The 13,233-nt window shown below is 38.8% G+C and overlaps 1 protein-coding gene across 1 annotated transcript in view; it reads right to left on the minus strand.

The window, feature by feature from the left end:
- COL5A2 (collagen type V alpha 2 chain) overlaps positions 1 to 13,233 on the minus strand; it is a 173,644-nt gene that overhangs the window by 32,470 nt on the left and 127,941 nt on the right. The window contains exons 22-35 of the mRNA XM_073306133.1: positions 12,998 to 13,051; positions 11,230 to 11,337; positions 10,465 to 10,518; positions 9,656 to 9,754; positions 8,664 to 8,717; positions 7,309 to 7,407; positions 7,135 to 7,188; positions 6,982 to 7,035; positions 5,413 to 5,466; positions 4,662 to 4,715; positions 4,223 to 4,267; positions 3,624 to 3,722; positions 2,527 to 2,634; positions 2,359 to 2,412 (exon numbers count right to left, since the gene is read on the minus strand). Of these exons, the coding sequence (XP_073162234.1) occupies positions 2,359 to 2,412; positions 2,527 to 2,634; positions 3,624 to 3,722; positions 4,223 to 4,267; positions 4,662 to 4,715; positions 5,413 to 5,466; positions 6,982 to 7,035; positions 7,135 to 7,188; positions 7,309 to 7,407; positions 8,664 to 8,717; positions 9,656 to 9,754; positions 10,465 to 10,518; positions 11,230 to 11,337; positions 12,998 to 13,051 (990 nt within the window). The remainder of the gene's footprint in view (positions 1 to 2,358; positions 2,413 to 2,526; positions 2,635 to 3,623; positions 3,723 to 4,222; positions 4,268 to 4,661; positions 4,716 to 5,412; positions 5,467 to 6,981; positions 7,036 to 7,134; positions 7,189 to 7,308; positions 7,408 to 8,663; positions 8,718 to 9,655; positions 9,755 to 10,464; positions 10,519 to 11,229; positions 11,338 to 12,997; positions 13,052 to 13,233) is intronic.

Consider the following 13,233-nt stretch of genomic DNA (forward strand, 5'->3'; position numbering starts at 1 on the left):
ATACCCTTTGCTGTTTTGTTGCATGTATTGGGAATTTTTGTGGAGATGTAGGGTTGCTAGACCTTGTTGAATCTCATGTGTATGCAGCTTGTACTGCAGATCAAATGCTTGCAGGTAAGTAATTCAACTGTGCTTTGCATGGCTGGACTGTCATACAAATGATGGCTTGAGACAATTTCCAAAAATTCAATGAATCAGCTGCTGACTACTTGAGGCAGGTCCTAAAAGGATTTGATAAAGCTACATCTGTAATTAAAGTATTTGACAGATATGTCAACAGTAACTCTGTGAAAACTGTAGAAAGCCAGTGCTGGACAGGCTCTATGACTGAATGCAAGAAATACCAGGTAACTAGTGGATGCCCTGTGCCCGTATGGAAAAAGTTTCTAAATGTAGCATCCATTTAATCAATCATTTGTAAAATTCATCTATGAATATATGATTCAAATTGCACCTAGGGAGCAGACCCAACACAAACACTCCCTCTTGATGGAGGCTTTTCCAATGGAGAAGTACCAAAGTCCATCACCAACAGAAGTGTTGAAGAAGCCCAAGACTTGTACTCAAGAGGAAGCAGACACAACGATGCTTCTGAACGCTAGTAATTAAGTCACGTGATACAGATGGCTTGGTCCTTGCTGTGCACTATTTTCTAAAAGTGGAACACATACATAACGTGGATTGAAACAGGCCTCATTACCAACACAATTGACAAGCATCACATCAGGCCTCTGCATGCAATTTGTGACACACTTACTCCTGACTTCTGCAACATACTTCCTGCTGTACATGCATTAACAGGGAGTGACTCTGTGTCATCCCTGTTAATGATATTGGGGGGGGGGAAATCTGTGTTTAATGTTGTTAAAACAAAGGGAACTTACTGCTTCAAAGACCTTGCCAAATTGGGAGAAAGTGATGAACAAGCCACCATTTCCGCAATAAGGAAGTTTGCAGCAGTGTTGCATGATCAGAGCAAGAAAGAAAAAGAGACCCACAGTGACTTGAATTGCTTGGGCCTACCCATCAAAAAGGACAAGTCACTGGCCAAACTCCCACTATGCAAGGAAAGTTTTGAAGACCATGACAAAAGAGCATAGTGGCAAACAAAGATTTGGAAGTCTCTGCTCATAGGTAAATTGGATATTGGATCGCCATTGCAACATGGTGGAAAAATTGAATGATAAACTACTCCCTGTATTCTTCAAGGGCCCATGGCATCTGAGCTTCTACAAGACCTTATTTGATCCAGCAGCAGTTGCTGCACAATCAACAGGGTCTGGTAGTCATAACAATCTTCCCTGCACAGAACTGTGTACATGCCAACACAACGAAGACTGTAGTAATCCACGCACTCTGGACAGAGATCACACTGAGGAACAAGTTGATGATACTGATGTTGACTAGAAACGTCACCAGCACTATTACATTCAAATGATATCTGTACAAATTTATTATTAGATTTTGTTTTACCCTTTAGATTGCTGTTATGATGCTTTGAGATCACAAAGAAATCCAATTTCATGTCTTGAAATAGTACATACAGTCATGAAACTAATAGAAAAGAACGCAAATATTTCCAAGCAGTCATTTAAATGTTTTGATGGTATCATTGTTTTTCCCCATTTCTATGGTAACAGCACCATGTGAGAGCTCCACATCATACTGCATCTTAAAGTAGATATAATAAGCTTTCCAATGATGTGCGATGTGTGTGTGTGTGTGTGTGTGTGTGTAGAGCGAGTACATTAAGTCAACCACATCAGTGGTGTCTGCCGCTTGCTTAAAACTGTATGAGTGCCTTTTTAACAATTATTTATTATTATATACCTAAGGACTTTAACTATGTTTTAATTTTCTAAGGCCTACACCTTTCAGACTGCATGATGGAACTAGCATGAACTTCCTATTTGCTACTGCATCTCAATTTTGAAATGTACTCATCCTTAAATATCATGCATTTTTGCACTCTGTAAATGATAGTTCTATTTGTATGTGTAAATATATTAATGAGCAAAACTAGTTAAAAAAAAGACCGGCATGCACAAGTCTCACTGACTTCAAAAGTTGTTGCATAGGTATTGTCAAGGGTAAAAATGGGTCCCTAATCTTTCTAAACTGTGTCTTGCCTTTCTGCAGTATCTTTCAGTGGGGAAGACACTCCTGATAAGATAAGATGAGATAAGATTTGTTCTCACCTCTCCATTCCAAACATATATTCTAAATTCCTGGAACTAACTGATAACCCATATTGTCTAGATGCTGAATATAGTTTGTTTTTGGAGTTGAGAAACACTATCTTGCTTAGGAGCTCCATTACTTGGAGCTATTTCTAAGAGGAGCAATGGGTTTACTTACTCTTGCACCATCATTGCCAGCTGTACCTTCAGAGCCTTTCTCCCCTACACCACCCTATGGAGAGTATCCAGAAAGTCCAAGTCATTTATATATCAGTGCAACTACAGAATTATCAAGAGAGATGTACTTCTGTTTAGTATTTAAAGGAGCAACGATAAACAGACTTACTCTGTCACCCTTGGGACCAGGAGTTCCAGCAATACCTCTTTCTCCAGGCATACCCTGAAGACCTGGAGGACCTGGATCACCAGGAGTCCCAGTGGGGCCTGGACTACCCTGAAATGAATAAAAAACAAATTACTTCCTATGAAGTTGAGGTCTCTTTGTCTTTAGAGTGAAGAACCATCTATGCTTATGAGTATGCCTCTGGAGGACACTTGCAAGTAACAATTTTCTCTTAAACTTCTTTCTTGTTCATATCCAAACATTTTTCAGGAAACAAAGTTGCAGAGCTGAATTATTAAATGATTTTAGAATTTATCACCCATGTTTTGAAAAAACTATTCATGAATCTTGGTTGCATGAATGGATGGGGCTGCGGGAGTGTGGGATGGAGGAGGGATGCTGAAGTGGCTCTAGGCAACCTTCTCAAACTGAATCCTTGTATGGTGGACAGGTTCCATGGAATAAATAAGATCAGTATTCATTACACTAGTTGCCAATGGCCAATTATCGGACCTGGGGATTGTCAAGGGCAGGGATGGCCTGGTTGTGCTCTCTTTCCTCCAAGCTGTGCCTCTTATGTCCTCTGTAAAGAACATGGTGGTACAGGGTCTGCTATGGCAGCTCTATACTACCAAGGGATTCTCTCCTGGCCAACTACACCAGCCTCAGGGCTACTCTGTGTTGGTGGAGCAGCACAAAGTATCCATAGCAACAATATGGGCTGCCCAGTTACTTACTGTAAATAGGCAAGATTCTCCGAACAAAGGCAGCACCACTGAGTGTGCTATATTACATAAATGGTTTCATACTGTTCTACTGAAACAGGCAAACCACACTGGTAGTTTTAAGAAATGTTTAGTCCTGTATTTTAAGGAGCTTTGTCTGTATACACTGAATGAAAATTCTGATTTCTCAACAATATTTTAGTGTCCTTCTTTACATTAGTGTTATTCTACTGGAATATCTTTGATTAACATTGCAAGACTATTGTCCTCCTGGAGCCTTCAGGAAAACAAGATGCCTCTCTCTTGAGAACATTGCAGCTGAACAAAATCTTAAATAAAATCACTAAATGAATACACATTTCCTGTGTAATTTACCTTTGGACCATCAGGACCATGACCTCCAGCCATACCCTTTTCACCCTGAAGTCCTGCTGCCCCTGGTTCTCCTCTCTCCCCTGGATTGCCACGTTCTCCCTATAAAACAGCTATATGTGAAATATCCGGGCGTACGCAGATCCATTCGGCAGAAACAAATCAATTACACATGCGGTACTATTGCACTAGAGAGCTTCTGCTCAGAAATGGCTTATGCTGAGCTGAACAAACAACAAACCCACGTATATTCTTTTAGCCATAATAAAAGACTCTTTTGAGGTGCATAAAATGGTACAGTACTATAATAAGTACATATGCAGCATAGAGTGCCTTCCATCCAAAGATCTCAAAATGCATTACAAACATTATTTAACAGAGCTTCACAAGAATACTGAGGACTATGAGCATATTGTTATTGATTAGCTGCATAGCACCAACTGTGGGTAAAAATGGATATATTTTTATAATCATTTTACTAACAGGCAAACTGAGGCACAAATGTGCTAAATTATATGTTTCAAGATTGCCCAGTGTATCAGCATCATAATGGAACCTGAGAGGCTTGCTAGGAATAGCCAATACTTGGGGAAAATACTTACTCTTGGACCTAATGGACCTCCAGCTCCAGGATCTCCAGGAACGCCCTGGTGAGAAAAGAAAGACAAGTTAGAAGGAAAACGTTATATACTACAAGCTGGTAGGTACAGAAAACAAGAGGATAACATTTTCATTCCAGCAGTTCTAAGCAGTCTGAATGTCAATGGCTGATTCTGAATGCAGATTTTCCATGCTGAAAAGAGATAATCTAATGCAGTCAGAGGACCAGATTCTGCTACCATTACTCATGCTGAGTAGGATCTTACTCAATGAGTAGTCATCACAGACGTTTTGCGGATATTACTCATTATGTGTCAGAGTGGGAGAACCTAGCCCCTGAAGGACTGGAAAGTGAATACATCAAATAGGAGAAGAAGGTAAAATCATTTTATTAAGCAAGAAAAACTTGGCAAACACTCACTAAGTTACAAAAGAAGTTACCTGATCTCCAGGTTTTCCTGCCTCCCCTGGAGGACCTGGTGGCCCAGGCAAACCCTGAAAGAAAATAAATTGAAAGGTCATTGTGTATGTGGAAGAATTTAAATAGGACACCAAGAATAAGACCTGTGTCGTCATATATACACTGGATCATGTCTTCAAAGATCCCAACAGAAGTAATTAGATAAGTACAGATACACAAGCATCAAACTGAAAAGGAGTACTTGGGGCACCTTAGAGACTAACAAATTTATTTGAGCATAAGCTTTCATGAGCACTGCTGTAGCTTTTTGCGAATACAGACTAACACGGCTGCTACTCTGAAACCAAGCATCAAACTGTTTCCCTCCATAATAAAAGGAGAGGACAGCATCTCTTTATTTATACATGTAATAGGAGTGTACGGTGCAGATGTATAAGACCTTTCTATACAAAGAGGTAGTGGTTTGACTATCAAAGCCACTGATTTGTTCAACTCTTGGATACCAGTTGGCTTTGAAAATCTTCAATTCCGACAAACCTAAGTAGGCTCCTTGGGTGCCAATGATCCATGGCATACAGAAATGGTAATTAACCCTTTTTAACAAAAACTAGTATAGCTAATAATGTAGCTGCTGATAGTGCGTGAGATGTGCTAATTAGTCTGAGAAATTCTGAAGACCTTTGCTTAACATCACTTTATCAAATCTCTGTAGATTAGAAGGAAAAAAAGGGGTGTGATTTATTTATGTAAAAGAACTCATGTTACACATACCTGAAAGCCTGTAGGACCTGGAGGGCCTTGTTCTCCTCTTTCTCCTGCTAGACCCTAGACAAAAGAAAAAAACTGTACAATGTAGGGACATGGCCAGATTCCACCTACATGTTCTCTGCCTGATTGTACTCATGGGAAAAGATTACGTTTCCTACTTTTTTCTTATTATTGTTATTATTATTACTATTACTTATACCATTTCAATTGAAAAATGAAATTTAGTCAAGACCAGATAGTACCTTTGTAAGATTCTGAGCTCAATTAACTGCTGCTATAAATGAACTCAGTTCCACTGGACTCAAGACAGCTGCATCTATTTACATTAGCTGAGAATTTTGTCCCTTGCAATTTTTAAAATGCGTGGTAGTAGAAATTTTAATAGAGATATATACCTCTTTTAGTGTACATAATAGAAAATTGATTCTTGAAATTGTGTATTTTTTGTAAATTTGTAATATACTTGTGTCTTTGGAATCAACAGGTGTTAAACAAGACAACTGGAAGCCTATGCAAATGTAAACTGATAGATAGATAGATAGATAGATAGATAGATAGATAGATAGATAGATAGATAGATAGATAGATAGATATTTTTTCATATTTACTTGAAGAGTACAATATGTTTTTCTTTGTAGGCATTTTTCACTTGTGAGGTTCATTAATCAACATTTCAACAACAGAAAAGCAGCTGGAGAAAATACACAGAATTCAATTGTAATATGCTGTATGCACATTTCTTTCTAGCACTAAAGAACACAGCAGAAAATGTTAACATATAGTCCTTTCTCAGGAGGTTAACAAAAATCTGAAGGTGTTCACATATTTGAAAAAAACAAATTCAAAAACTCTCTTAACTCTCTTTGACACATGCAACTAAACAGCTGGACAGATTATTCGAGTAATGTTTCATCTGGAATTTGAACTCTAATGGTGTGTTGTTATTCAGACCATTATTTTTATTTGATAAAGTAATTAAATATTCAACATTAAATTAATCCAGGGCCAGATTCCGCCACTCTTACTCACAGCAAACAGTACCTTACTGAACAAGTAGTCCCATTAGAACCAATACGACTAGCTAAGTGGTAATTTTTCATTAATACAGTAAGACGAGTATGGGTGGCAGAATCAATTATCCAAAATAGAGCATAAGGTGAGGGGAAAAAGGTGGGAGGGGTACAACATAAGTTCAAATGTTCTCTCTTTTCAATGTAAAAGTTTATTTAAGAAATATATACACCACTACTGGGGAAGAAAGGCAAAAGGATGAGAATATGTAGACTTTACAAAACCCTTGTATTTCTTCTAGGGATAATGTTAAACTGATTCGATCTTAATGAAGCTGAAATTAAAAATAAGTCAACAATTTACAGATTGCTTTAAAGAGCAACAGAATGAATTTTGACTTTATTTGGCAAAAATCAGTGCACAATGGCAATGGTCTCTAAATCAATAAAGAAAAACACTTTTACTGTCACTTTTACTCTTGGGGACTGCTCAGAAAGTACAATGATGGGTACAATATAAGAAGACAGACAGATAATCCTGTATATTGCAAAACTGACTCACAGGTGGACCAACAGGACCAGAAGGACCAACTTCACCATCTTTGCCAGGAACACCCTACAGTGAAACAACAAATAAAAAGGAATTGTATAGTGCACACACGACAAATAAACATATTTTTGTGTAATCAATATAAAGAATAACAATGATACTCACTCTCTGCCCTGGGACACCAGCATTACCCGCTTCTCCAGGTTTTCCAGGATCACCCTAATTTGTGGGGAAAGTTGCTATAATTACCCAATATTTTCATGCATCTAAAAATATATTTAGCTCTGAAACTAAGGCAAGCTAGATAATTAGATACCGATTAGCAGACACTGTACTCACGCTGCTGCCTTTTGGCCCAGGAAGGCCCATGCTGCCTGGTTGACCTCTGATTCCTATTGAGCCTGCTGGGCCTGGACGTCCATCTTCTCCTGGCGCACCCTAGAAATATAAACCATTTATTACATCACATTATGAATATTCTTCACTATATTCCCATAAACTTTTGTTCACCAATAAAAAGCTAACTCCCACTTCTATCTGGGCCTGATCCAGAGCCTAATGAAGGCAACAGAAGTCTTTCACTTTATTTTAATAGGAGCTGGATTGGACCCTTAGGCTATATTGAGGGAATGATTGCCTTAAAATGGTATCAAAGTACTGAATAGGTCTATTCTGTTAGAGCTCAATAATTGGCTGGCTCTGTGCTGTTTGCCTGTTAGTCATCTATGAAAAGGAAGGAACAGATAGGAAAGAGGACTTGTACAAGAGTATCGAAAAATGGATTACTTGAACTCTAGTAAAAGCGGCACAGAGTCCTGTGGCACCTTATAGACTAACAGACATATTGGAGAATAAGCTTTTGTGGGTGAATACCCACTTTGTCAGATGCATGTAGTGGGCAGGTATTTATACCTGCCTCTAGAAATTTCCACTACATGCATCTGACGAAGTGGGTATTCACCCATGAAAGCTTATGCTCCAATGCGTCTGTTAGTCTGTAAGGTGCCACAGGACTCTTTGCCGCTTTTACAGATCCAGACTAACACGGCTACCCCTCTGATACTTGAACTCTAGTGTATCCAACAGTGAAACTTAGTGCTAGAATTTTTCATTTTCAGGTTGGTTAATCCAATGTTAACCTAGCCTTTCAAATATTAAAATGTTCTAACCTTTAGCATTTGTATTGTTATTCACTTACAGTCATAATAGTACTTGAACAATATTTATATATTCTACTTTATTTCTTCTTTCTTTTATTTTTCCCATTGTGGATGTTCCATTAAAAATGTCTTTGAAGTATATGTCAAAGAGACAATTCTAGCTTTCAAACATCTTCAAAGCAATTACAGACAGGCTCATTGGAGATAGCTAGTAATTATTGGAATTACGTAAAAATATTTCTTTCCAACAAACCTGAGCTCACAAATGTTTAAATTCCTTGAGATAGCCAACTCTCAGCATATACTGCAACATACATAAAGCCTAATGAAAATGATTTGCACTGGCTCATTTAGATGTTAAATGCCTTCCAATTGCCTGCATTTAGAAGGACCTATGCACCTTGAGAGACTATGAAATCATGGATTAGTAAAAGGCTAATTTCAAGGAGAGCAGAATTTCAAATGAGTACAGTGTCAACTGAAGGGACCAATAATTATATACATCCTCCTCACTCCCAGTCACAAACTACTTACCAAAGGACCAAGTTTTCCTTCAGGACCTTGAACACCTGGATTTCCTGTGAGACCCTAAAAAAATAGGATAACATAACAATTGATATAACCTGTGTACATGATCCTAAAATATGGCAAGGATTGTAAATGAGTTCAGAAAGTGTGCTCAGTAACGAAACATCACACTGCAATATTTTTCTGTCAGATGGTATGACCAATGAAAAGTCATTTAACTCGACCATGTTATTCTCCTCTCTGAGTCCCTCCAGGGGCTTCCCCTTACCTACTGCATCAAAGTCAAGCTCCTCATCCTCATCTTCAAAGTTTCTGCAGAATTTCATTTTTAATTGCATCTCTGCTCTTTTCCTCCTATTTACTGTCCCACTGGTTGTCTACACTCCTCTCAAGTGTCCCACCAGTTCATCTCCTTTATTTCTCCCACTCTCAACCTTTCTTCCATGCCACTCCTTATGCTTGGAATTTCCTTTTTTATCTTGTATGGGACATTCCAAAACCTCCTCAAACATTTCTTCTGCAGGATCTTTCAATGACAGCTCACCATACACTACACAAATACATTAAAAACAATTAATCAATGTAACAAAGATTTGACTTTCAACCTATGTTTTCTGCACACCTCGTATTTTACATACCTGCATTCCTCTGGACTGCATTGTCTATGTCTAATTTAGCGCTAGACCTTGCTCCCTTTTAAGTTAATGGGACTCTTGCCTTTGACTTCAGGGGGAACAGAACCAGGTCCTTGGGCTCTGATCCTGCAAATACTCATGTGACTCACTTTGCATATGAGCAGAACCATTGAACTCAAGATCAGGTTTCATATTTCTCTTCCAAAGGTGAAGGCATTAGAGTGGTGGAAGAAGTGATCCCTGTATTTGGTTTCTATAAACAAAGCTTGTATAACAGTTTGCCTAAAAAGAACATTGCCATCCTCAGGAATGGAAGGTGCTATACAAATTCATGACGTGATGTTGTTTTTATAATTTCCTTACCCTGGCACCTGGGAGGCCAGGTTCACCAGTGCGCCCAGGATCTCCCTGGCTTCCTTTAGGGCCTGAAGAACCTGCTGGACCACGCTCCCCTTGAGATCCCTGGAAAAGATATCAAAATACCATTAGTCAGACGTTAGATGTAATAGAGTAAGAGAAAGTAAATGCAAAATATACATCTTCCATCAAGAGCATCTATCGATATTTTTGAAAACTGGAGTTTCAAAGTATTCTGAACCAAATCCTTAATATTATTTAGAGATGGTCTCTTGTATAGAGTTAATTAACATAAGGAATTCAGAATTCTTGCACTTCTATCTAGAACGTAATAATCGATGGACCTAATAAACTAAAACATCTTTGTGTCACTTGTCAGTAAGTGATATAGTTGTTAGGCAACACACAAGGGGATCGGTCTGGCTTCCCAGTGGAGACGTCAAGAAAGCTATTTTACAAGGAATGCTTCCCTCTCCAAATACTAACTTAATAGACATTGTAAAATGCAATGTAAGTAGTTACTGCTCAGTGGCTTTTACACATCATGATGCAAGCATGAGAGCATCAAGCTGGAGACATAAAAGGAGAGTGGAAGGCCTGAGACTCAGAGGAAGAGCAATGTTTTTCCTTAGAACACTGGTCTCAGCATGTTTGGAAGACTTGACCCACTGTCATTTGGCATTTCCTTTGGCCCTGCCTCCAAACATTCAACAGATCTCCTCACTTCCCACAGCAGCCTATCTTTTCAGTTACAATCTTCTTTTGTATATATTTTTTATGCATGAAAGGGAGGAAAAGGGCCCAACTCAGCTTACCTTTGGTCCAGGCAAGCCATCAGAACCTGGAAAGCCACGATTACCAGGAGCACCCTATGCAAAAATATCATAAATCATCATTAATAATCTGATGTTCAATAGGGTTTTGGAGTTCAGTTTATTTTCTTACAAAATCCTTGTCCTCCAACTGGCTACTGTGCCTTCAAAATGCTCTTTTGTAGTGACAAATATCTAAGGGCCTCTTTCCTATCCTGTCACTCATGCTGATTGGTACACCTTAGCTTGGTGAGTAGCCCCACTGAAATCAACGACACTATTTCTGTAACAAGATTCTAGTCAATGGAAAAGCTATCAATCTGTCATATTTCTGAAGTGCCTATCACTGTGATATCTAAACACCAAGTGCCCAAATGATGTGCTGAGCTCCAAAGTAATACGTAACATGCCAGGCTTCATTCTCCTTCCCCAAATAAAAAAACCCAAGACAAGAGTGGAGTAAATGACACTCAATATGAGTAAGGTATAATGCTACATTTTAATATTCTCACCCTCACATGGCCACTTCTGAAAAGAACCTACTGTGTATTACAAAAGAGAGCTATCACTTCAGAGAAATCAGGTTATAAAATCACTAGTGTAAGAAACAATGCTAAATCACAACTGTCAATATACCGTCATTAAAGACAAGTTTGTCTCTGCCTGCCCCAAATTATAAGGGAGCTCACATTCAGGTCCAGGTCAGATATGACTTTCATGAGAGAAGGCCACCTCTAACTAATATAATTATTTTTCTGGCTTCCTTACCCTTTCTCCAACAGGGCCTGGCGGACCTACTGACCCTGGATCACCACGAGGGCCTCTTTTCCCTTCTTCACCCACAGGGCCAATGGGACCCTGGGGACCATGTGGACCCTATTGAAAATATTTGCTTGTTTAGAATAAAGCAAATTAACCATTTTTAAGGCTCAATAAATTACTCTTTCTTCCAACGTTAACCATAAACATTTTCCCAAACAATGAACAACAAAACTGGGTAGTTAGATTTTTTTTAATTTCTTTTTGAATCACTTATAAAATGCAATTATTCCCATTCAGATTTTCCTTTTTCTATGTTTATCAACTAGTATTTCAGCATGAAGTTATCCATAAATGGATGGTAATTCTGAAATTTGGCACTACATTGTGCCTCACAATCATCTGACTGCTTGTATAGGATCCAATTATTTGTCATTGTGGTATTTATTAATCGTTAGGCAAGTGGCATTAAGGAAATCAGTATTTAATTACTGTATTTAAAGAACCTGTATGGTTATGGAATCCACACAACACAATAGTAAACTAAGGGTAACGTTTTTCTGTCTGATTCACCCTGCAGATCTCTTCTCTGCAATCCATCTCTTTGGTGTAAATCCTGCACTTCTTCTGCACATGGAATCCTCATGCCATCGTCCCTGATGGACTTTGGCTAAATGACATAGACTCTCTGATACGGACACAATTTTCATTCTTGACAGATGGAATTGAGATTTACCAGCCCCACAGCTGACAGAAATTATCAATGCCTCTCTCTAAAAGGACATTCTTCCAGACACCCTCAAAAAAAATTGTAGTAAGTCCAGCCAATGTTCAAGAAAGGATTTGTCAATATTGACAGCTTTGCTGACTACTATCCTCTCTCTAATCATTTACTAGAGCAAAAATATTAAGAATGTATTGCCAAATCAGCTACAACTGAACCTGGCTCTGCTAAAGCTAATAATCTTTTCATTCAGCCTTCATATGGCTCCGAGATGGTGCTGGCCATGTTGAGGACTGTCTTCTCATAGCTACGAATAGAGGCCAAACATCCATGCTAACACTATCAGGTCTACCAGCATCATTTGATTTTGCTGATCAAAAAGTGCTGCTGACTCAGCAATGGGACCCTGATGGGTGGACAGAGCTGACTTAAGCTAATTTTGCTCATTCCTTTTGGACATGGCTCAGAGTTTTCCGATGGACAGCTGCTACTTCCAGAGTTCTCATATGTGGACTCCCTTGGGGACTTGTCAAATGCAATATTTATATTACAACTTTGGAGTAGATTGTGAGATGCTGTGGTCTACATTGCTACCAACCTATGCTACATTCAGTTCTATTCAACATATTTTTAATATCTTTCCTTAAAAGGTTTATTGTTGTTAGAGCACAACCCTGTGTCCATGAGCACCTGTGACCACTGATTTCCTTACAAGACCAAGAAGTTGGAGGAGATCCATTCCATGGCTGCTCATAAAGCATCAGGGAATGCTGTATTTCCTTGTTGTGCTGTGGTCTCCTCAAACTTGAGTCCAGGGGATAACTGGCTGAAGGATTTACCTTGTCATGGATTCAAAGGACCTGCCCTGCCCCTTTTTCACAGCAGAACCTGACCAGGGTGTTCCATGGCCATTACTTGCAGGTCAAAACCAATAATGAGAGGTAATACTAGATATGTCTCAATGAATATAGTATTGTGGTCTGCACAGCAACGCACGTATCGTTCTTTTTTTTTTTTAATTTTGATTTTATTACAAAAAATTCGAAGACTTACTGGTTCCCCTTTGGGACCCGCTTCTCCTTTGAAACCTGGCACACCAGGGTCTCCCTGAAAACAAATACATTAATACCATTAATCTGCACAAACCATTCAACCAGCCTGACCTGAGTTACCTATGTACAGTGGTTTTAAATGAAAAATGTGACAGTGCTTCTGCTAATCTAGTCTATAGATAGGTTGTTCACACATGGAAACGCCAAATAGCTCCTGATCCTGACGTCCTTAATCAG

The sequence above is a fragment of the Lepidochelys kempii genome, chromosome 11, assembly GCF_965140265.1.
Source record: "Lepidochelys kempii isolate rLepKem1 chromosome 11, rLepKem1.hap2, whole genome shotgun sequence".
Taxonomy (NCBI): domain Eukaryota; kingdom Metazoa; phylum Chordata; order Testudines; family Cheloniidae; genus Lepidochelys; species Lepidochelys kempii.